Consider the following 24,730-nt stretch of genomic DNA (forward strand, 5'->3'; position numbering starts at 1 on the left):
ACCCATCACTACTAGACCCTGCAGCGAAACGGAGAGCGCAACCTCTGACTGAGTGCCTGTTTTCACAGTCTGACCACCTGTTGAAGGTAACGTGCTAACATGGCTAACGCTAGCATCACCGCACGTAGCCCCGTTATTTTAAGGTGATCTTAGTTTATGAAAATTTTATGTCGCAGCTGTATGAGCTAGCTACGTGTTTTGTAAGCTGCTGTGCTCTTCACACATAAAGCTGGAAGCAGCTCAGACTATTAGAACCAGCACTGAGGCCATACAGTGTTAGAGCAATGGCTGCAACCTATAGCCTTTAAACTAGCGATTAAAATGCTGACAGTAAACTCGTCAGTCCAGATGTTACCACATTACTCTGTGGTACTTGGAGTTAAAACAACTGAGGCAGGCTCATTAAAATAACAGCTATCAGTTCTCTCATTCCTTATATCAAGACTGGAGATCACACTACTGGTTTCAGTTCATTTAATATGTGAGTGCACAGATTCATTCTCAACTGGACATAAACGATGATCAAAGGTTGTATATGTGATGAAGTCAAATCCCAGCCTCTAACACAGTGCGCTGAATCTTAGCTTTGAATGTCCAGTATATTCTAATCAGTGCAATTTAAGCATTCACTGAACCTACAGTATCTACACCTGTGTGGTAAAGACACAGATAATGAAATTTAATTATTAATACAATATACATCACGAGAAACAAAAGCTGAAATTGATTCAGTTTAGTACTTTTCTCCAGAGGTGGGACCAAGTCATTGTTTTGCAAGTCTCAAGTAAGTCTCAAGTCTTTATCCTCAAGTCTCAAGTCAAGTCTCAAGTAATGTCAGGCAAGTCAGAGTCGAGTCTCAAGTCACTGGTGTAAAAGTCCGAGTCAAGTCACAAGTCTGAAACTTTGAATTTCAAGTCCTTTCGAGTCTTTAAAAAAAAAAAAAAAGCATGTTGCAGTTATGCTAAATGTAAATATTAGACCATGTAATTTTAAAATCTGTGTTTTTCTCAACACATGACAAAATAGTGAACTTAGAAAATATACACAAATTGTAAAATTGCACCTCTTTAAAATGCAGCTCAATTAAACCTAGCTCCAAGAATAATTTTCACCGACAGTTCTGAGATAAGCTGCATGTTATTCTTGGATGCGGTTGTAGGACCAGCTTTAAAATCGCATGACAAAAATATCATACATATTAAAAAAAACTGCATCACCAACGTAGCCTGGACAACATTTGCTAGTTAGATGAAGTCAGCTATCTCATCGTAGCATATTTATATGCATATTTATAATTATACGGTTCTTGGAGTGAGCGCATACACTCATGAAGTTTAGTAACTTCAGGTCACTGCAACAAGCCCAGGTACAGTTTACCGACGGATGGGTGCAGGACCTTGAAACGCACCGTGTAGAAAGTAAAGACCATCGTACGTATCATAAGTTTACCAGTCTCACAAACTGTCGTCATAAATACACATTCCTTAACCGTTTATTAATAGGACCTTTGAGCTCAACGGTAATTAATTCGTAGTGGAAATAATTTCTGGTAGCATCACAGAAATGTAGCAGTGACAACAATATTGTATGCTGTAATCGTACTGGGCAATTAGTGATACAAAAAACCTGTTTTATCCTGTGAATAAAAGTATATGTTTTTGTCAATGTACCATAATAACAGAAGCGAAACGCAATATTGTGTCAGGACAATTCACTATTTATGCACAATAAATAAAGGAGCATAGCGCGACAATTTCTGTTCAGCGCCAGACTTGCTTGTAACCTATATCACCAATTATGTTAAGAAAAATGACGCATTAACTACAACAGCAGACTGACCTTCGTGTAAATGCTTGGAGCAGACTAACCTGTGAGCTGGAGGGTTCTGGGACGTTATATTTGGTCTTAGAATGGCTGCAATCCAGGCCATCCGTCGCCTCTTTGTTACTTCGGAAACATGGCTCGAACAATTTCTCTTCAACGACGTAATCCGATAACAACCGATCTCTTTACCCGTCGGCTTCCCGTGGCTGTCATGCGACCGGCTATTGCAGTTAATAATACAACAGCTTCTTGACATTTTTGTGTTTCTTTTTATCGCTGTATAACTGATTTTAATTGAAAGCCTAGTACCGCTTGCCACGAGTTCCCAGAATCCTTTGCGGTTCTACCCGTGAATGACGTCACATTTTCAATCTCTATATAATATGCATGTTAAATTTTATATTTGGGGTAAAATATCAAGTCTTTTCAAGTAAACCGGTTCAAGTCCAATTCAAGTCCCAAGTCATTGGTGTAAAAGTCCAAGTCAAGTCACAAGTCTTAGAACATTTTTTCAAGTCAAGTCTAAAGTCATAAAATTAATGACTCGAGTCTGACTCGAGTCCAAGTCATGTGACTCGAGTCCACACCTCTGCTTTTCTCTGTATGCTCTGTGATTATAAAGGCCTTAAATTCTGTGATATATATATATATATATATATATATATACACACAGTGGGGCAAAAAAGTATTTAGTCAGCCACCGATTGTGCAAGTTCCCCCACTTAAAATGATGACAGAGGTCAGTAATTTGCACCAGAGGTACACTTCAACTGTGAGAGACAGAATGTGAAAAAAAAATCCATGAATTCACATGGTAGGATTTGTAAAGAATTTATCCGTAAATTAGGGTGGAAAATAAGTATTTGGTCACCTCAAACAAGGAAAATCTCTGGCTCTCACAGACCTGTAACGTCTTCTGTAAGAAGCTTTTCTGTCCCCCACTCGTTACCTGTATGAATGGCACCTGTTTGAACTCATCATCTGTATAAAAGACACCTGTCCACAGCCTCAAACAGTCAGACTCCAAACTCCGCCATGGCCAAGACCAAAGAGCTTTCGAAGGACACCAGGAAAAGTATTGTAGACCTGCACCAGACTGGGAAGAGTGAATCTACAATAGGCAAGCAGCTTGGTGTGAAAAAAATCAACTGTGGGAGCAATCATCAGAAAATGGAAGACATACAAGACCACTGATAATCTCCCTCGATCTGGGGCTCCACGCAAGATCTCATCCCGTGGGGTCAAAACGATCATGAGAACGGTGAGCAAAGATCCCAGAACCACACGGGGGGACCTGGTGAATGACCTGCAGAGAGCTGGGACCAAAGTAACAAAGGTCACCATCAGTAACACACTACAACGGCAGGGAATCAAATCCCGCAGTGCCAGACGTGTTCCGCTGCTGAAGCCAGTGCATGTCCAGGCCCGTCTGAAGTTTGCCAGAGAGCACATGGATGATACAGCAGAGGATTGGGAGAATGTCATGTGGTCAGATGAAACCAAAGTAGAACTTTTTGGTATAAACTCAACTCGTCGTGTTTGGAGGAAGAAGAATACTGAGTTGCATCCCAAGAACACCATACCTACTGTGAAGCATGGGGGTGGAAACATCATGCTATGGGGCTGTTTTTCTGCCAAGGGGACAGGACGACTGATCCGTGTAAACCTCTTCCAGTGCATTACTGTGTTTCCTCATGCAAGGGTTTTTATTTGTTGATCACCAAGTTGAACTCAGTGACTGACTTTCCATGTTTTTACATATGTGCGAAAAGGTTTTTATTGTTTTAGTGTCTTTTGCACAAGTGAATCTGTGTTGGAAAAAATGCTTGTCTTGAGCAGTGCCTTAAGAGTGGTGAGAATGATGTTTGTGATATAAGAATTACACCAAACTGTAATACTTAAACACCAAATGGTTTTATAATTTTATCAAAATCTTACTGCTTTTGGTAAGAGTACTGCAATATGTCATATATTGACAGTGGCTCATCGATGCCAATGACATAATTAGCCAGCTACATTTCCGAAAAGAATGCAAAAGCATTGACATATATTTTACTTCCTACAATAGCCCGACGGGCAGGGCAGAGATAGATTTTGGTAGCCCGACTGGAAAAATCGCTAGCCCAGGGACGTTGGGCTAGCGATTTTGCGAGCCCTGTATCTGATTGAGGAATCACTCATCTTTGGAAAAGAGAGTTTATTACAGAGAAATGGCTCTTTCCCAAATAAAAGCTATACTATACGCTTCTTCTGGGCTATATTCCCAGCAGCATATTGTAGCGGGTCAGGGCTGTTCGGGGTTCTGTTTGTACAGTTATGTTTTGTTTATGTTGCCATAGTGACGGGTGACGCCCTCTCGCTGCGACGGTGTGTCCTTCCGGGGTCAGAGGGCGCCCTGTGTGTTGCTGTTGTTGTTGCTGTGCGGTTGCCGCGCTGAGCAGTTAGCTAGCGGCAGTGTTCTTCTGCAGATGTCAATAAACGGCTGTGCTCCCTGGCTAGCTCACGGGAACCAAACAACACCTCCGTCTCCACCTTGTCTGAGCTCGCCACAATATTAAACATATCAGGTCCCCATAAGGAGAATCATGTGCTAACGGCTGTCTAAATGACTCGGGTAAAGTTTGTAGCATACATGCTTGTTGTTTTTGTCTGCTTCCACTTGTCTTTGCACTAGGATAATGTCGGCGTAAACGTGCAGTCATATTCGTTGTGTTCCCACTAGTGCTGTCAGCGTTAATCTCGTTGAAATGACGTTAACGCCACAACACGGCAAATCTCCGTTAACGAGCTACCCCTGGTCCCCCTGTGTGTGGGGCTAGATATGAAAACCAAAATAATTCCAAACGCCAGATCTGAATGAGGGTGGGGGAGGTTCAATTTGCCATGTTGCAAGGAGAGCTTAACTTCTGTCTCGCTAGCTTGCCCTGTGCTCTTCCTTCTGACGATGCTGTCTGTGTTGAGCTCTCAGTGGATCTGCGCTTGACAGTGCAGCCTAGGCGGAGTAGTCGAATGCAGATTCACTGAGCGTTCAATACAGACAGCATCGTCAGAAGGAAAGTTGATAAAATAAATTACAAATTCTGTATTGGTCGATACATATGCGTACGGAACCGAAAGCACTGTATCGAACGGTTCAATATCGATGCAAGTATCGTTGCTCCCCTAATATATATATATATATATATATATATATATATATATATATATATATATATAGATATATATATATATATATATATATATATATATATATATATATATATATATATATAGATATATATATATATAAATGAAGACCCTTTTGTGTTTGGTCCCCTGAGACCTCCATGATCAGAGAGAATCTATATTTCTTCTCCTCTCAAGAAATTCAGCAGCAGAGAAAACACAAGGCATCATGAACCGATTCACCGTGTCTAAATAACCCCGCCGTCTTGAGCAGACAACAGGCAACGTGGCAGGAGAACAGCTTCACTCAATAATCTCGTTTATCTATTCACCCATCAGGGAAACAAATCAGTTGTACTTTGGATTGTCTTAGCTGTCAAATGTAATGCAAAAAATATGAGAAACCTCTTATCAAACCACAGTGAGGGTAATTCACACGCTTCCATTCTTCTCCCACACTGAGCAAAAACTAAATGCCTACAAGGAGACATGTAACATGGCATGTGTGCATGGGCCAAACAAGCCTCCTCCCACAGACTCGTGGTGATCCTATTACTGCTTAAAGAGAGGAGTGGAGGGGTCTTTTTCTTTACACAGCAATTAGCCTAATGCAGCATTAACTTTGACCTGCAATGTGCATTTGCCACGACTGCCTGAACTGTCAATGCATTAGTATTCACATCACAAAAACCACCACCATTTTTCCCTCCTTTTTACAGTGTCGCAGATCCTGCCTTAGACTCATTATTGGACTATCCTCATCCAAAGCCTTGTTTTACTCAGTGGATCAATGAAATTCTATTTGAACATCTGTTGGCCAAAACAGCTGTAGATAGCCACTCCAAAAGGAAAGCCCTAATAGGAATTTACTGTTGTCCTTCCACAAGGACACTTCTCTTTGTTTCAAAATAATAAACAGCCACTAATCAGCTCTAAATAAATCATTTATCCTCCCAGGACTTTCTTCTACGTATGAAATGAGGCATTGTTAAGGTAGACTGCTTTCAGCTAAGACACAGTCATTCAGTTTAGTATGTCTGCACACTGAAAAATGGTTTTGTCTGTGTCCTATTTTTTCCCTTTGTCCACAATGTATTGTAAAATATAATGAGCTAATATTAACTCACAATGAATCCCAGCAAAATGAATGATGTGTGTCTTTGTGAGTGTAGGTGTGTGCTTGTAGGTGATGCATTAAGCATATCAATAAACCTGTCATCTTGACATATGCCCTCCTGTGCTTTCTTCCTCCAAACAGCAGCCTTCGTTCAATTAGTGGACCGTAAACATGCTGCTTTTGGCTGAGATGCTGCATCTTTTTAATTCTCGGTATCTTCCTATTAACCGCTGTGGACCCATTCTTTTGCATTCACATGACACTGTAGACATCTGGTGTAGTACAGGTTGAGGCAGAAAGTCCACTGTTTTCTCCATCCTGAGTTCTGTGCACTGAAAAAATAGATTAAACTCAGTTATGCATCCATGCAAACTGGCCCACACGTAAATGAATAAGCATGCAAGAATGCACACATTACTGTATGCTTGCACCCATTAAAATATTCACAATTACTCTCTTTGTAATTTCACTTGTTTAGAGCACATTTTATTCTTCCAATTACACTTTTGTTTGTCAAGCATCAGTGTATCACCAGATCACAAATTAAAGTATTTATTATGAAATTAGAGATATTATTTTGTGAATCTCTATAACACAAAATGCATTTTCTTGCTAATTGAAGTGATTAGTCTTTGTTAACACAACAACAAAAAAAAAAAGCCATTAAATTATTGTCCTTCAGCACTGCTTGGTTCTAAAAAAAAAAAGGGTTTCTATAACAATGACTAGGCAAAAAAAAAAAGGCTTGTCAGTCAAAATCTTGGTCTCCATTATGATCTGTTTGCTTACAAACATATATAGGAAGTTGTCTTTTTCATGCAGATGAGTTGTAGAAGTCAAATGAGTCCCTTTTAGACTTCTGTGTCATGATGCCAAGTTGTCTATGATGCAGGTAAAGTAGGAAAAAAATTGTTTTTTTGTCATTTTTTTAAACTTTATTAATGCGAGACACAGCTTCCAACTCACAGTTGCATTTACAGGAAGCATTGCCAAATGTTTTATGGCTGCACATCAAAGGAAATGATGATAGCATGATCTCTGGCGAGACCGCCGTTACTCAGTCAGTCTTCCCAGCCCCGGAGCAGATATCCGCTATCTTCTGCTTCCACTGCCATCACAACTGCAGATTTGAATGTGTTCGTTTCTGCATGTGAGGTGGTTTGTGGATTCCTGCTAGGTGCTTTATGCTTATGGAAACACACTTTTGTTACCAATATGTAAATCAGATTATTGGAGACACCTTTTCTATTCATTTAGGTATAGTAACCATTACTCATGTAGCAGAGAATAATGAATCAATTATTGTGCAAATTAATCTTGGTACTACACGTGTGCTTGGATCAGGCTCTGAGAAATTCTCACTCTTAATATAGGCCAATACTTTAAAGACAATTTATCATTAATGAGACTGAAGTGGATTATGGCTCAGGACTATGAGAGACTGTAGATATATGATGTGGGGTTTTCTCTACCACCTTTCCCTGTCAATTCAGGCTTGACATAATTCTGATTTCTATGTGTGACTATAAAAATCCTCCGGTTGAAATCAAACAATCATTGAAATAATCAGGGAAAAATAAAATAGGCCATACAATAGCTGGATGAAATAAAGGCTTGAGTTACGCTCCGTGTTTAAATTAGTCCTGCGTGAGCTATATATCGGCTAATGTGCCTGACAGTCCATTTTCATCATAGCATCTTCTCCCGGGAGTAATATAATGTCTGCCCTTCAGGCGATGTAAATGAAGAAAAATGTAAAAGCCTGAGCCGAGGCTCAGACTGTGCATCAGTGAAGTTAAATGTGATTGAAGCGCAGTGTTGTAGCCTATAGACTAATTTCATCTTATGGGAGGAAACCCAGAAATGCCATATTAATATGTAATTACCACTATTACAGTTTCCTGTCTCAAGTTTGAATATCCACATTATATAGAGGATAATGGATATTTTTCCCTCATAATGTTAAATAGGTTGGGACTTTAATATGCTAACACATGTCTAAGTTAGTGTATGCATGTAAGTATTCCATTTTGAAAATGCCATTACTGCTATTTTACCACTGTGTGTTTCAGTTAGGGTGTTTCTGTGCCATGTGTCCCATCAAGTGGTCAGGTTCAGGTGGTCCATTTATGACATATTGTTATGGGAAAACAAAACCATAAAATAAATGAATGAAATAATGTGAGAAGTTTATTTCGGTATTTGATTATCAGGGAACTGCCAGGATGTTTGTACCATTGGGGTTAAGTAGAATGAAGTACAAATATCTCAGAATAAAACAATATGTAGCTTTTTGGTGTTTTCACACAAAAGTCAGATGATAGTTTATGCAACACCATCCATCCATCCACTTATTCTAACAGGCTTGTCTTTGCACTGTTGGAGGAAGGCATGGAGACACAGGGAGAGCATGCAAACTCCTCAGAGAAAAGCTCCAGAATGAATTTGAACCCACGACCTTCTTGCTGTGAAGCAACAGTCGGGCCCTTGAGTTCAATGAGTTTCCATAGCGGCATTATTTTTCAGGATGTGGTGCCCTCTTGTGACTTTTGTGCAAATTTCAATCTGCTGAAAACATAAGTAAAGAAATAAATTCATCCACATAGTCTCACAGCAAGTTGCATTCAAAACAATAAATATTAACCGAATAGTTAATGTATAACAGTTTTGCTATAACTAAACTAAAATAGTATTGAATACAATGTAAAATAAAGATAGTAATAATAATATTTAATAATCCGCCAGTCCTGTGGGGGCGCTGCCAGGCGTTTCTAGACCTTAGGCCTCTTTTTCCTCGGAGCGGAAGCTCGACTGTTGTTTATCCGGCTCTGCATCGTCTCGTCGTGTGAGCAACGATGGCTAGCACTGGTGCAAAACAAGCGCCTAAAATTGTCTCCAAAACTTCTGCGGGAGGCACCGGGGCGGCGGGGGCTAGTGGTGGGCCCCCGATAATGCCCCTCGCCTCTCCGCTCATGGGGAAAAAGAAAAAGCCGTTTCTAGGGATGCCTGCTCCGCTCGGTTACGTTCCCGGTCTCGGCAGAGGGTGAGCTAACTTAAAGCTACATGCTGCTAGCCAGATTGACCTTTTTTTTTTTTTCTTTTTCAATCGTACTAACCCAAGTTAATAATGAGTAAAATTTAAGTACAAGGTAGTTTTACAATACATTAATTAATTGGTTAATATATATATATATAATTTATACGTGAATAAAGTGCATATCGTTTCCTTTACCATGGCAAGTACGCCAGACTATGAAGTTTTTAAATAGTTTAGTGGTTTTATGATTTAATTGCTTTACCAAACGTGAACTGTTAAATTGAAATTTAATTCAAATATAGTTAAATGTCAATATATGCTCTTCCTAAATCCATAGTCATCTAATATATAATCTGTTTTAGACAAGCGAGCAAAATTTAAGTTAAAAAGTCATAGTGATCAAAATAGTGTTATGTCACTGTGTTATAGAGAAGAGTAAAGACCTCGCGGTATAATTTTGGCCTGGCTGTGTTTATTTATGTCACATTTAAATGAATGCTTTTCCCTCCAGTGCCACCGGTTTCACCACCCGATCTGATATCGGTCCTGCTCGTGATGCCAATGATCCAGTGGATGACCGGCATGCACCCCCTGGAAAGAGGACGGTCGGGGACCAAATGAAAAAGAACCAGGATGATGATGATGAAGATCTGAATGACACCAACTATGATGAGGTATCTGTGATTTGTTGTAGATAAAGTTTTTTTTTTCGGAGAGTTTAAATGATCAAGTCACAATTTTAAAGCCAATTTCTTTTATTATGAGCAGTTAATTTGATAATCTTGTCATACTTTGTTGTTTCTCTTGTAGTTTAATGGTTATGCAGGTAGCTTGTTCTCAAGTGGGCCCTATGAGAAAGATGATGAGGAAGCCGATGCTATATATGCAGCGCTGGACAAGAGGATGGATGAAAGACGCAAAGAAAGAAGGTTACAAAAAAAAGAGTCTATTGTTTAATTGTTTATCAATGCACAGTGTATTTGTTTTCAAATATATTATGGATTTTATATTGCAGGAGTCTTTTGTTCATGGTTGTCGTTGTATTTTAGGGAGCTGAGAGAAAAGGAGGAAATTGAGAAATACCGTATGGAGCGACCAAAGATTCAGCAGCAGTTCTCAGATTTAAAGGTAAGAGATTGACCCTAATATTCCAAACCTCTCTTCAGTATCATTTATGGAGTTAAAAAATCTAATGTTGTCTTCTTTTTGCACTGAAAGCATCTTAAATGCATTTTGGTTTTATTGGCTTTATTATCATATCTACAGAAGAAAAGGATTAATATTATCCAATGCAATTCTTTGGTTGAATCAGAATCAGAAGGCTTTTTTTAATGCCTGAGGAAATTATGTGATCAGAGTTTCTCCAAGACTGTAAGAACAGCAGCTAACTAAAATAAATTAAATATTTCAATATATTGCAAAGTTATGCAATATAATAAAATAGCTCTAATATAAAAAAATGGCTTTAATTATAAATGGCTTTAATGATAAATGTCCCAGTATATTACACAAATGAAATATATAGTTGACATTGTGGTGCCCCTCTTGTCATACTGTGCTTTTTTGTTTTCTCTGTAGAGGATGTGCAAATAGTAAGCATGTGCAGGCAGTACAGCATACACTGTGCTTTAAATGGAAGAATTGTACAATGAGATAGCCACAGGCAGGATCGGTTATAGTCTCTAGATTCATGATTTTTAAGCAATGAATTCCCAGGCTAAGATCTTTCTGTGAAAATAGCTTAGTCATAGCCTAGTAGTGAAAAGTGCCTTGCATGTTTGTCTCTGAAACAGTGTTCCCTTTTCTTCTTGTTTTACTGAGGAAATAAAATACTGATTAAAATAGAGGTGCTATTTTAATCAGTACAGATATTTGCAGATTCTGTGCAGTAAATCACATTTAGCTTAGGTACTCAGGTATTATCAAACAATCGTAAATGAAAGCAATGCTCACATCCCATTCTTTTCTCCAACATCTTTCTTTACTATTTCTCTACAGAGGAAGCTTGCAGAGGTGTCAGAGGAGGAATGGCTGAGCATTCCTGAAGTGGGAGATGCCAGAAACAAGCGCCAGAGGAATCCCCGCTATGAGAAGCTCACCCCTGTCCCCGACAGCTTCTTCTCCAAACACTTGCAGAGTGGAGAGAACCACACCTCTGTTGACCCATTGCAAGGGGTCAGTATACTGTGTATACAAATAGAAATAATTTTTGTAACTCATATTTACTTCCAAGTGCACTTCACTAAACTTCAGGGTGTAGTTTCACTATGGCCCAGCAGGAGTCAGGATATCTCCTTGGAAAAAAAGTTACTCTCCAGTTACAGCAGTTTGCTCAGTTTTTCTCTGTTTAACAGACTGGACACCTGTTGCTACAGTAATTGGTCACACGAACTTTGTTGGCATTTAAAATACATTTGAAAGGGACACTTCATTGACCTGTGCATGCAGGTAGACGTCCATGAATTGAAAATGGAGACATGCGTGCTGATTTAAAAAGTTGAGTTTTTTAAGAGTTATAGCCTCCTAACAGAGAAAAAGTCATTGCTTGACTTTAAATTAAAAGATTGAAGTAATTTGTGTCATTTTGCATTGGCTAGAAAAGTGTTACATGATTCAGGCTTTTGTTTCAAGAGCTGTTTAAACGTGCCATGACAGACTTCTCACAGACTGTGTTGCTCCTCTCTGTTGACATTGTTTCCTATCTCTACTAGCTGGGAGGTCTGAACACACCTTATCCAGGAAGCATGACACCTGGTCTGATGACACCAGGGACCGGAGAACTGGATATGAGGAAAATTGGTCAGGCCAGAAACACACTCATGGATATGAGGCTCAGTCAGGTAAATGATGCATCACCTAGCGCAACTTTCACTTTTACTTTCTTCTAGGATTCATGCTGCTGCCATTATACTGATAGAAACAACTTAACTATTCTCTATCCCTTTGTCTACATGTTTTCTGTATTCAGGTGTCTGACTCAGTGAGTGGACAAACAGTAGTGGATCCCAAGGGTTACTTGACAGATCTTAACTCTATGATCCCCACTTATGGAGGAGACATCAGGTAGAGAGACACTGACAGCATCAGATTGCTATATTTGTGTAAAAGAAGTTGCTGTGTGTATATGTGTTTAATCGCTTATTTGTGGCTCTGCTTGTTCAGTGACATCAAGAAGGCTCGTCTGCTGCTGAAATCAGTGAGGGAAACAAATCCCCATCACCCACCTGCCTGGATTGCTTCTGCCAGGCTGGAGGAGGTGACTGGGAAGTTGCAGGTGGCCAGAAACCTGATCATGAAAGGCACAGAGATGTGTCCGAAGGTAAAGGAAGTTAAACAGTACAATAAAACTATTAAATGACAACACAAGGATGCTGATGTTTTCTGGATATTTTGCTCAAATTAACCCTATAATCTCTAAGATTGCATTTCTTAGAATATGGTATTAGTATATCGCTAGTATTATAATGTAACAGCTGCTTAAATTTAAGACGTAACATTACTTCTTGAATAAGTTGCAAATGGGGGCAATGGTTTGTGCTTTCCTGTTTAAATAAGTGTTTTCCCTTTGGATTAGAGTGAGGATGTGTGGCTGGAGGCTGCCAGGCTCCAGCCTGGTGACACAGCCAAAGCGGTGGTAGCCCAGGCTGTCCGTCACCTTCCACAGTCTGTGCGCATCTATATCCGAGCTGCAGAGCTGGAGACAGACGTCAGGGCTAAGAAACGAGTCCTCAGAAAGGGTAAGGTTGTCGTTTATCCCCTCCAATATTTAACAAAAAGCTTTTTTGTGTGTTTGTGTTTATTTATTCACAGATTACCAGAAATTCGTCTTCCTGTTATGATATGAGCCGAAGTTCATGCGCCTTCCCAGCAATGCATATCAGAATGAACCATTTCTGCCAAAAGAAAGAAACTTAATTTCTGCAGGGCCAAAACTCAAGACCAGTCTCAATCTGTTTATCTTCTTATAAAATCACCCGCACAGATCTGCTCACTTTCTTTATTCATAAGGTTGCAACAAAAGATTTTATCACAGTTACATTTGGCAGCTGTGTTTCTGGCTTCTTGTCAAAGCGAGACCATGGTGTCAATGCTCTAACTTACGCACACACACAAACGCTTATTAACACTTCCCAGCAGCATACCCCACTGACAGAGATGGATCAGCGTTTCCTCTGAGGAAGAGCTTACTCCGCCTCTACATGTTCAGTTGCCTCTGCTCTACTTTTCTCAGTTACATACAAAGCACACTCCCATCCCAGCTGACACTGTTGAAAATATGTTATTTATTTTTGTTGTCTGTGCTTGTGTGTTCTCTGAGCTCTATAGGATCTTTGTTAAATAGTTTTTGTGTTCTTGTTTTTATGAATTCTTGCATTGAAGTTATTCAAAATAAAAAGCATCAGCAAAATAACTTAGTACTTATTTAACTGTTCCCTGTCATAGCGCTGGAAAATGTATCCAAGTCAGTTCGACTGTGGAAGACAGCTGTTGAACTGGAGGAACCAGAGGATGCCAGGATCATGCTCAGCAGAGCTGTGGAGTGTTGCCCTACAAGTGTGGAGGTACTTCACCAACATGAACATTTGGAAATTGGACTGAATGTCTCAGAGTGCAGCACAATATATGAACATATGCAATGAACTTTATAACTAACTCTCTGTCCTCTCTAGCTCTGGCTGGCACTGGCCCGGTTAGAGACGTATGAGAACGCTCGTCGTGTCCTGAACAAAGCTCGAGAGAATATCCCCACTGATCGCCACATCTGGATCACTGCTGCGAAGCTGGAGGAGGCCAATGGGAACACTCAGATGGTCGAAAAGATCATTGACCGAGCCATCACTTCTCTGCGTGCCAATGGTGTGGAGATCAACAGAGAACAGTGGATACAGGTTTGTTTCTGGGGCTTTCTGTTTTCTTTGAAATGACTGAGAAGATAAAGGGAGACCAAATTGCTTGTTATTTTTATTCATAAATGAGTGGCTCCCACTTTGAACTGTGAGGTGCTTTAAACCTGCATTCGATCTGAAGGCTAACAGACTTTTTGTGACTTTTTGAGTCCTCAGCTATCAAGCTGAGGACTCAAAAAGTCACAAAAAGTCAAAATGGAAAAAATGGCTTTCTTAGCATTTAAATTTTCAATATGATTTAATGGGATCAGTCACTCATTTCAGGACATGCTGAAGGGAAAAAAATTGAGTATGTTTCCTTAAAAAAAAAAAGAGGATATGCTCATTGGCTAACAACTTGTGATTGACCAGGCAACAGCCCTTTAAAGCCGGTCAGAGCAGGCACGCTCCGTTTTGCGTAACTTTTTTTAAATCCCGGTAGCACTGCAACCGTTTAAGCTAGTGCAATAATTTTTTTTGCATATGAAACCGGAGGAGTTGAACTTACATTTGATGCCATCAGCTTGTCCTAGGTCGCAGTTTCCTTCCACGCATAGCTTTGCAAAAATTGCATAAAAAGCACTTGCAGCAACAAAAACATAATATTCCAGAAACACGCTTTGCCGATCCGATCAGCTATTTGTAGAGCTGGGCGATAGAACGATAACGATATGTATCGCGATATAACTTTTTCTCGATAGAAAAATTAAACTATCGCGATAGACCTCGCCACTCTTGTCCTCTTAAAAAAAAAAAAAAAAAGAACAGCCAATCCAAATTAAGTAGCGTAGAGCCGAACCAATCACAGCCGCAGCGTCACGTCACGTGACTTGTTACGTACAGCACAAGTGCCAAGCCGCACATGTGTATTTGTTTGGGAAGCAGCCAGCCACCCTACCGCCCGGGTAATTAAGGAAAAGAGTGAGCCGACTAGAGAAATCAACCGAGCGTGACCGAAGGTTACCGAAGAGAAAACAGATGATAGTTCCAATGCCGGAGAGATTGTCGAACGGAAGAGCCATAGAAGTTCCGTAGTGTGAAGGTATTTCGGCTATTTCAAGTCTGACAAAAAACAGAGTAGCGTGCACTGTAAATTGTGCCGAAAGCAAGTCTGGAAATACAATAAACTGGTGCATGCGCTACGTCCACACGTACCCGGGTATTTTTGAAAACGCAGATTTTTCTATGCGTTTGCACTAGGGCAGGGCGATATGGCAAAAAATATTTATCACGATATAGATTTGAAAATTTGCGATAACGATATAACTGACGATATAATTGACGCAAAACAAAATACAACTCTACAACTTTTTTAGTGGAAAAAACCCCATCAATTTGTTTTTGTTTAAACAAGCAGCTGTTTATTTTAACGTGCATTACAGCCACACAAAATTCAACAGTGGTTATCCTGTTATATACATGGTTATCCATAATCATGTATATCCACAAAACTTAAGAGGTGCTTTGTAACAAAAGTGCAGTGTGCAAAATCAATAAGTCAAATAATAATATTGCACAAACTCTTGAGTAAAAACAAAACAAACAAAAAACAGATAAATTATGCTACTGCTCCTGGAAGTTTTTCTACATTTCAAGTTTTAAGATTCTTTGTCAGAAACACTAACATGTTCACAGATGCGGGCTTAAGGGAGGACCTTTGACAAGTTACAACATTTCCACCTGTGCTGAACAACCTTTCAGATGCAGAACTAGTTGCTGGAATGCAGAGGTATTTCCTAGCTAATCTGCTGATGTGGGGAAAGTTTACTGTGTGAACTTTCCACCGCGAAAGAGGATCACACTCACTGTCTGCTGGTGGACTATTCACATAACATCTCAGTTCAGATGATAACCTCTCTGCAGTTACCTCCATCTTGCCACTAACTGGTCCCTTCAAAAAACTCCCGAGACTCTTCTTTTGCTTTTTAACAGCTCCCTGATTTGTTTGGTCACCAGTAGATGTATGAAGTGTTTCTGAAAAACCTGTGATACCCTGGTGTGGGACAAGATGCTCTAGTTCACTCATGACTTGAACTTTGATGGCTTTGCTTTCTCTCTCACTGAAATATTCTGTATGAAACCGTGGATCAAGGAAAGAAGCCATGTTAACAAGCCTCTCTGTGACACTGTCTGTGTAGCTTTTGTTCATGTAGTCAAGTATTGCTGTTTTGATGTCTTTGGTCAGCTCAGTGTCACCTTCTTTTACTTTTAACATGTCATTGTTAAACATCTGAAGAACAGGCTTAACACATGAAATGGTTACATACTCTTCAGCAGAGAAAGCATCTGTAAACTCTAGGAGTGGATTCAGTGCAGTGCTGGCCGAGTCAAGCACTTCATTGTCTTGCCATGTCAACATGAGGTGCCTTGTGGTTTTATCAGCAGCTAAAACCTGTGTTATAGCTTTTTCTTGTTCCAGCAGCCGTTGGATCATTCTCTGCTTTGAACCCCAACGAGTGCAACATTCAGTTATGAGTTTGTGTTCTGGTAGGCCCAGTTCCTTTTGGGCAGCCTGCAGAGCTCGCTGGCGCTTCCAGCTATGGCCAAAAGCAGCAACAATCTTCTTTCCCACTCCAACTGCTCGTTCGATCCTTGGGTCCTTCACACTTCTTTCTAAAAGACATACATTTAAAAGGAAACACAGTTTCAACAGCACTATTAATGCGGTGTGGAATGTGACATTTAAGTTGTATAACACACAATTATTTACACACACATCTCTCTCTCTCGCTCTCTCTAATATATATATGTGTATATATATATATATGTGTATATATATATCTCTATATATATATCTCTATATCTCTCTCTCTCTCTCTCTCTCTCTATATATATATATGTATATATATATATATATATATATATATATATATATATATATATATATATATATATATATATATGTATATGTATATATATATATATATATATATATATATATATATATCTCTTGCAGTACAACTACCCACATTCAGAGATTAATAACACAAACAGTATTATTACCATCATTTAAACTAATACAATAAGTTCTTAATCTGACGTTATAATTAACTTACCTATAGCAAACAAAAAAACAAAAAAACGTACCTATTGCAATGTGCAGGCGATGTCCGAAGCATGAAAGTCTGGTCCAGTTGTTGAGTGCAACGGCTTTCACAATGTTGGCCCCGTTGTCAGTCGTCACACACACTTGTTTTTCCTCCTGAAGATTCCACGAGCTGAGGAACTCTTTTAAGACTCTGGCTATATTTTCCCCAGTATGGTCCTCGGGGAAAAAACATGTTTCGAGGCACTTGTTTTGTAGCTTCCAGTCTTTGTCCACATAATGTATTGTGAGGCTCATGTAGGGGTCTGATGTTCGGCTTGACCACATGTCCGTGGTGGACGCAAAAAACTCCACCGAAGATAACGCATTTGACACCTCAGTACGGATCTCTTCATATAAAGCAGGCAAGGCGACTTTAGAGAAGTATTTCTTTGTGGGTAGCTTGTAGCGTGGATCGAACGTTTTAAGCATCTTTTTGAAACCTTCTCTTTCCACACTCTGAATAGGCATCATATCCCTGGCTAAACAATGTGTCACTGCATTAGTTAGCTCCCCCCAGCGTTTGTTACTTTTGTCATAAGGCATGGAGCTATTTAAAGCTACGTAGATTGTTTGTTGAGTCATCTTCTTTGGTCTTACCACCTCGCTAGTTGAAGCGGACAACTCTTCATGTGCTTTAATGGCTTTTTTGTACTCAGAGGAGTGCTTCTGCTTCAAATGATAAAATAGGTTTGTAGTGTTTCCTCCCTTCGCCGCGATGGCCCGCTTGCATGTTCTACAAAAAATTTTGCTTTGGTGGGTATCCGATGGACGAAAACCAAACCACTTCCACACCACCGAAGTTGCACCGTTTTTACTGACCAATTCTGGCTCACCCGCTTCATTCAAAGACGCGCCTTCGTCCGTGTCATCCTCCATTGCCGCCATACTTTTTCTGCCATGTGCGTATGAAAACAAAGGCACTGCGCATGCGCATTTTGCCCACATTCTATCGCGATATTTCATTTTCCTATCGTTGCCGAACTTTATACCGGTATTATCGTGAACGGTATAATATGGCCCAGCCCTAGTTTGCACCTTTCGTCCACACGTAAACGGTGTTTTTGGTCACTGAAAACGAAGATTTTTGAAAACTCCCGTTTTTGCATTTACGTGTGGACTAGAAAAACGGAGAAAACGCAGCGTCAAAGGTGTGCGCATTTTTTGACGTCACACTGTGCGCCACGTTATTGTTTCGGTGAAATGAATTTCTACAATACTGTTACTGTTACTTGTACTCTCTGCAGTGTTTAAATGCTTACATATACACACAGTTACTGTCCCTCCACACATACGACTCGGTTCTGCTTCTATGCCCCAGCTTTGTTTACTATTTCCCACCGAGGCTTCTAGACTTCTGATTGGCCAACATTTCTGCACGGTTAGGAATCTAGCGCCACCTGCTGCTTCGGCATGTTCATAGCAGCGTTTTCCTTCATTTCTGCCTTTATGTGTGGACAGTGTGTGGATTATGTGTGGATTATTTTTTAAAACGAAAACGGAAAATCTCCGTTTTCAAAAATACCCGTGTACGTGTGGACGTAGCCTCAGTCTCTGACTGGAAGCACTAATTCGTCATTCGGCTTTTGTCAGACTAAAGTAACTGTTAAAACTGTTTGAAAAGCTAAGCTATACAACAAGAAGAGATTGAGAATTTCCTTTTAGTTCTCAGTTTATTTGATATTGACAAAAGTTAGTCAGTTTTGTCTGTTCTTCTGTAAAACAAACTAAGATTTATTTTTAGAATTAATATTTTGTTTCTAAGTGGAATTGACAATTTAGTCTGTTTCATTTGTTCTATTTTGAAACTTAAACGCTTTAGCGGCTGCCTTTTGTGTAGTTTGCAATATTTGCCTTTATTTATCTGAAAAAGTCTCATGTTCCTTAAGTACATCTACCCTGTTGAACTTATTATGGGAAATAAATATTTAAATAAAAACAAGCTGCTGATTATTTCACATTTTACTTGTGAGCAACGGCACATTTAAATCTTACAAATATAGTTATTTGGCTTATATCGTGATAGATATCGTTATCGCCTGAAATGAAAAAAACATCGTGATATGAAAAAATCTTATATCGCCCAGCTCTAGCTATTTGTAACACTTCCTATATCCAACAGCGCGAACTATCGCATGTCCGCCATGACCTGCCCGAAACTGGAAGTGACGTCATTTTGCGGAAATGTAGTTTTTTTTTACCATCAGGGCCTTATGAGCCTATACTGGTGTTTTTAAAAGTTATGTTTGACTTTATGACTTTCTGTGTCGTTTCTGGGATGCTTAGGACTCGTATTGCACTGCTGGAAATAGTTTATTTTGATGCATATGCTGTTTTTTTTTTTTTTTTGCAAATTTGCATTATAATATTTATTTTCATTTTTCCTGCAGTATATAAAAATTGGTGTATTTCAAAAATAAAACTATGAAGACACTTTTAAAATAAATTTCCTGTGGTGGGAAACTATTTTGTGCAACTTTTTTGTATTTGCAGTTTTGAGGGGTAAGCCTCTTAAATTTCTCTAACTAGAAATATATGTTAAAAAAACAAAAACGATTTTAAATTTTTTTGTAGTTTATTGCACTTTTTTGCAAATTATGTTATTACTATGCACTTAATGCAGACATATTATTTAAATTTGAGCTATAATGGTTGTATTGATGTATATCAACTTGAAATGCTCCCAAAAATGGCTCTACAGCATGTAAAAATATAATATAAGCTCTGGCGGACTTGGTTCTATGGTAGGTCTTAAAGGGTTAACTAAGTGAGGAAGCCAATAATGTGACGTATCCTGTTTCTGAAAAGGCCCAAAGATTCACGCTGAACAGCCTGCTGCACTTAAACTTGAAGCGAGGATCTGTTTTGGGAGATTTCATACGAACTTGTTATTGCGAATTGTTCATTGGTTGTTGTTGGACTTACTCTTTTAGAGACTTTGCTGTGGAGTTAAGTTTGTAAGTCTGCAAGAGCAAATTAAAACCTTGCAAAGACAAACTACTGATTTATTTTACATTTACATGACTAGAGTCCCCTAAAGGCTCCAGAGAATTGCCTGTTTACACATTACCTGTCTCACTGTTGTGAAGAGAAAACGGCTTTTAGCCAGAATATGCGGAACACTTATCCAAACAACTTTGAAGTCAACCCTACTCTTCCTTGGCTCCCCAGCAATCCACTTGCCAAGTGTGGGACATGTTAAATGAATGGTTTGTGAGAACAGCAAACAACTCACACAAGATCCTCAAAGAGATGCCAGTAATGTTTCATCTGGATGCAAAACAACACACCACTGTGTCTAATGTTTTCTTTAGTGCAGTACACAGCTGTTTTGCAGTAATTGGCTTTAACTGAAATTCCTCTTTTGCATAGTTGTTTTATTTGTTTCTTTTTTCTTTTTTTTGCCAGTGGTATTTTTTTCTTGTCACCGCAAATATTTGCTTATTAATGTCTGTCAGCTTTAATATTATTATTATTTTATAAATCTGCAGGTGTTCTGATGTCAGTTTTAAAATTTCTTTCTAATTAATATTAGAATTATTTTTGTGTTAATCACTTTATCATTTCATTTGAATGGCTTACCTAGAATTGATACCAGCAGTTCATCCAGTAATTTTTGCACCCTTCTTCTTCTTCTACCAAAGTGTCTATCCTTCTAAATGCTTGTTCATACCCTGCAGGACGCAGAGGAGTGTGACAAAGCAAGTAGTGTGGCTACCTGCCAGGCTGTGATAAGGGCTGTCATAGGGATTGGAATTGAGGAGGAGGACCGCAAACACACCTGGATGGAAGATGCCGAGAGTGTAAGTATAGAGAGATTAGTTTGGGGTTTTTAAAATAAGTTTTTTACATACTTGCTGTTGTAGTTAAATTTAACAATGAGATGGTTGTGTGTTTGTGCCTCAGTGTGTGGCCCATGGGGCGCTGGAGTGTGCCAGGGCCATCTATGCCCATGCTCTCCAAGTATTCCCAAGTAAAAAAAGTGTCTGGCTTAGAGCTGCCTACTTTGAGAAGAACCATGGCACCAGGTGACAATCTTTAATTTCCAAATGCAAACATTAGCAGTCAGAAGGTGACAGTTGCTGTTTCGCATCACTATACTTATTTATTCTTTTTTGCTCCTGTGCTTTATGACCTGCTGCTTCGTCGTCGCCGCCGCATCCATTATTCTTTCATGGCACATTTAATTTCTCAGAGAGTCCTTGGAGGCTTTACTTCAGAGGGCTGTGGCTCACTGCCCCAAAGCAGAGGTATTGTGGCTAATGGGTGCCAAGTCCAAGTGGCTTGCTGAGGATGTGCCAGCAGCCAGAAGCATCCTTGCTCTGGCCTTCCAGGTAATTAAAAAGCATTCACTTCTCGATACAGCATGTCAAATATTAGAGTAATCTATGTATACCTATGTCTAACTCTGTTATCCTGTGTCTTCTGCTTCTCCTCTCCCTCTGTCCTCCTCTGTCTGTTTTCATAGGCTAACCCAAACAGTGAAGAGATCTGGCTTGCTGCTGTCAAACTGGAGTCGGAGAATAATGAGTATGAAAGAGCCCGTCGACTGCTAGCCAAGGCCCGCAGCAGTGCACCAACAGCCAGGGTAAGTGTATCTGTGTGAATTTCAGAGTAGGGAACTATTGTAAAGGTTACTTCGTAGAAAGGATAAAAGTTAATACTTGGTTTTCTGTTTGAGCTTTTAATACTTGGTTGAATTATAGAATTGCCTAAAAAGCTATTAAAGGAAACTGAATATTTTTATAAGAAGATTAATGAAATCAAGTTGTTCAGGTTATCTCATGTCACTTGCACTGAGTATGACTGCGTTTGCATTGAATCAATCCTGTCCTTTCACTTTGACTGGCCTTTTATGAACTGTACTACATTGTGTTTTTCATGTAGTGTTATTAATTTTTGAACTCTGACACATTTTGGATGAGTGATTCAAGTGTTAGTTTATTTTTCTGTTTTGAAACCACTGCTCTCTACATAATGGTGCAATTTCCTTGAGGTTGTTTCTGGGAACACTGTCAGGTTCAGGCTTGCAGGTTTTCCACAGATTATGCCGTTCAGTACCACATAGGCTGACAGATGTGTCAGCCAAGCTTTTAAACCACCACTCTGTCAAGTGACCTGGCAACACTCCCCTTTATCTTTGTTGTATGCTGACAGATGTGAGTAAGAGAATCTGCCTTAATGTTTGCTGTACTGCTTGTCCTATCAGATAACACAAAGTTTTAGTGTTAACCACTTAAGCATTTAGGCAAAAACTTAGCAAGTTGGCATTTGATAAAACTGATGTATAGACTTGCAAGTACTGGGGTTCAGTATAAGCATTTTCCTTGTTTTACATTATTCTGTTTCAGGTGTATTACAATGCATTTGCAAATATAAAACTTCATAGGTCTCATTTGTATTTGTAATCTCTACAGGTGTTTATGAAGTCAGTGAAATTGGAGTGGGTGTTGGGAAACATAGAAGCTGCCCAGGAGTTGTGCACCGAGGCCCTGAAGCACTACGAGGACTTCCCTAAGCTTTGGATGATGCGAGGCCAAATCGAGGAGCAATGTGAAAATATGGATAAAGCTAGAGAGGCCTATAACCAAGGGGTGAGGATGGGGTTATGTTTGGGGCGTGGGTTTGTTTTACCGGTAGTATTGGATTGACCACAAATGCAAAGGAAGGAAGTGTTTTATTTTTTGATGAAAATGAGTGTATCATTAAAAACCAGAGTAAGGGTTAAGGATTTTTATTTTCATTGGTACAGTTAAAGAAGTGTCCCCACTCTGTGCCACTGTGGTTGTTGCTGTCACATTTGGAAGAGAGAGTGGGACAGCTGACCAGAGCCAGAGCAATCCTCGAGAAGGCGCGGCTCAAGAATCCCCAGACCGCTGAGCTGTGGTAAGAAAATACACGACAACAAGGAACTAGGAAGAGTTTGGAAAAGGTCACCTGCGCAGCAGTGTATTTTAGCATATGCAGGTTTTTTTTCTCTCCTATCCATGAAAACCTGTAAAAAGTTACAGCTGGAAAACATTATATTTGTGCCTCCAAACTAGAAGCAGGCTTAATTTGCTTTTGCAAAACCACATCAACCGAAACTGGTACATCAAGAACATATATAACACCAACACCATTTATTGCCATAAATTCTGAAATAAAGGCATCTAAAAGTACATATGATCTTATTAATCAGGCTGGAGTCAGTCAGATTGGAGTACAGGGCTGGACTGAAGAACATTGCCAATACGCTGATGGCCAAAGCCCTGCAGGAGTGCCCAAATTCAGGTGTGTATAAAATGCTGCTATAGATGGAAAAGCTTTGTTTTTCTGAACCTGTATTAGTGCAAAAAACCCAACATCAATGTATTTTCAGTTAAACAAGCAACTGTTTTTTATGTGGATTAAAGTTATATAAAAATTTGACAGTTTAACCAAAAGGCATTTCCAGTGGAAATTGGCCGACATATCCTCAGCATAACCATGTATAATATCCACAAAACTTAAAAGAGGTTAAACACACACAATACGGCAATATTATGTTGAAGCACAGTACGTATCACTCTGCGAGGCTCCTGCCTACGATAGCCATAATACTCAGACAATCCATCAAGCGGTACAGGTTCGTAGCTTAGCAAAGTCTTGCTAAAACATTTGACAGATTTTCGAGCGCCGTGTACCACATAAAATCGTTTTGAAGTAGGCTGTGCCAGATTGGAGTCTTTGGCGGGCCGAATCTGGCCCCTGGGTATTTAGTTTGTGATCCCTGCTTTAGATGGTTTGTTTTCCTCTGTGCCCTTCACGTTTATGCAGACTTAACTTTCGTTCATTGCACTGGCACTATTGGACTTTAATGCACAAATTTCAATCTCCTTTTATTTTCTTCCTTCAAAGGTATCCTGTGGGCTGAGGCAGTGTTTTTGGAGGCCAGGCCCCAGAGGAAGACAAAGAGTGTGGATGCTTTGAAGAAGTGTGAACATGATCCACACGTCTTGCTCGCTGTAGCCAAGTATGACTTGAACTTTTCACTCCCTTTAGTAATAGCTATTACTTTTTGTGATAACCTACAATATAAAAATGTGTATTTTGTTGGTGTTTTACATTCAGCAGACCTTTCTGTATGAAACATTTTGAGATGTTCTGCATATGTCAGGTTGTTCTGGAGTGAGCGTAAGATCACCAAGTCTAGAGAGTGGTTCCTCAGGACCGTAAAGATTGAGCCAGATCTGGGGGATGCTTGGGCTTTCTTCTACAAGTTTGAGCTGCAGCATGGCACAGAGGTAAGGATCTGGTGTCTAGACTTGTGCTATTTTGTTCATGCATTAATAAGTTGATTAAATCATTTGAAGTTTGATTCAAACCTGCTGCCTGGCTGGGGGCTTTCTGTGTGGAGTTTTCTAGTTCTTCATGTAGCTGTGTGAGTTTTCCTCAGTATTGATTGCATTGGTCCAGTTTTACTCCAGGCGTTGGTTGTGAATCAATTGTTTGTTATTACTTAGTGTTATTGTATGAAGTGGATATGTCAGCTGCTATAAACTTAAAAATTTCAGATTTATGTTCAGTCGTTAAAATGTGCAGTAAAACATGTGAAATCATACATGATAAACATGTAATTAGTTTTTCCAGCTGCA

At 39.5% G+C, this 24,730-nt stretch overlaps 1 protein-coding gene across 2 annotated transcripts in view; it reads left to right on the plus strand.

Annotated features, from left to right (window-relative positions):
- Window positions 1-24,730, plus strand: part of prpf6 (PRP6 pre-mRNA processing factor 6 homolog) — a 25,705-nt gene continuing 975 nt past the window's right edge. Inside the window, exons 1-20 of one of the 2 annotated variants that reach the window (XM_082519525.1) lie at window positions 1-86; window positions 9,655-9,817; window positions 9,954-10,072; window positions 10,193-10,271; window positions 11,142-11,318; window positions 11,855-11,983; window positions 12,112-12,206; window positions 12,306-12,462; window positions 12,718-12,880; window positions 13,587-13,705; window positions 13,814-14,032; window positions 20,795-20,917; window positions 21,021-21,142; window positions 21,310-21,448; window positions 21,583-21,702; window positions 22,532-22,708; window positions 22,867-23,000; window positions 23,296-23,387; window positions 23,994-24,108; window positions 24,253-24,379. In XM_082519525.1, the coding sequence (XP_082375651.1) occupies window positions 9,761-9,817; window positions 9,954-10,072; window positions 10,193-10,271; window positions 11,142-11,318; window positions 11,855-11,983; window positions 12,112-12,206; window positions 12,306-12,462; window positions 12,718-12,880; window positions 13,587-13,705; window positions 13,814-14,032; window positions 20,795-20,917; window positions 21,021-21,142; window positions 21,310-21,448; window positions 21,583-21,702; window positions 22,532-22,708; window positions 22,867-23,000; window positions 23,296-23,387; window positions 23,994-24,108; window positions 24,253-24,379 (2,463 nt within the window). In that variant the 5' untranslated portion in view covers window positions 1-86; window positions 9,655-9,760. Of the gene's footprint in view, window positions 87-8,919; window positions 9,150-9,654; window positions 9,818-9,953; window positions 10,073-10,192; window positions 10,272-11,141; window positions 11,319-11,854; window positions 11,984-12,111; window positions 12,207-12,305; window positions 12,463-12,717; window positions 12,881-13,586; window positions 13,706-13,813; window positions 14,033-20,794; window positions 20,918-21,020; window positions 21,143-21,309; window positions 21,449-21,582; window positions 21,703-22,531; window positions 22,709-22,866; window positions 23,001-23,295; window positions 23,388-23,993; window positions 24,109-24,252; window positions 24,380-24,730 lie in introns of those variants that run through there. The other variant, XM_082519524.1, reaches the window with a different exon arrangement.

Source organism: Aulonocara stuartgranti (genome assembly GCF_965226115.1).
Source record: "Aulonocara stuartgranti genome assembly, chromosome: 20".
In the NCBI taxonomy this organism is placed as follows: Eukaryota; Metazoa; Chordata; class Actinopteri; order Cichliformes; family Cichlidae; genus Aulonocara; species Aulonocara stuartgranti.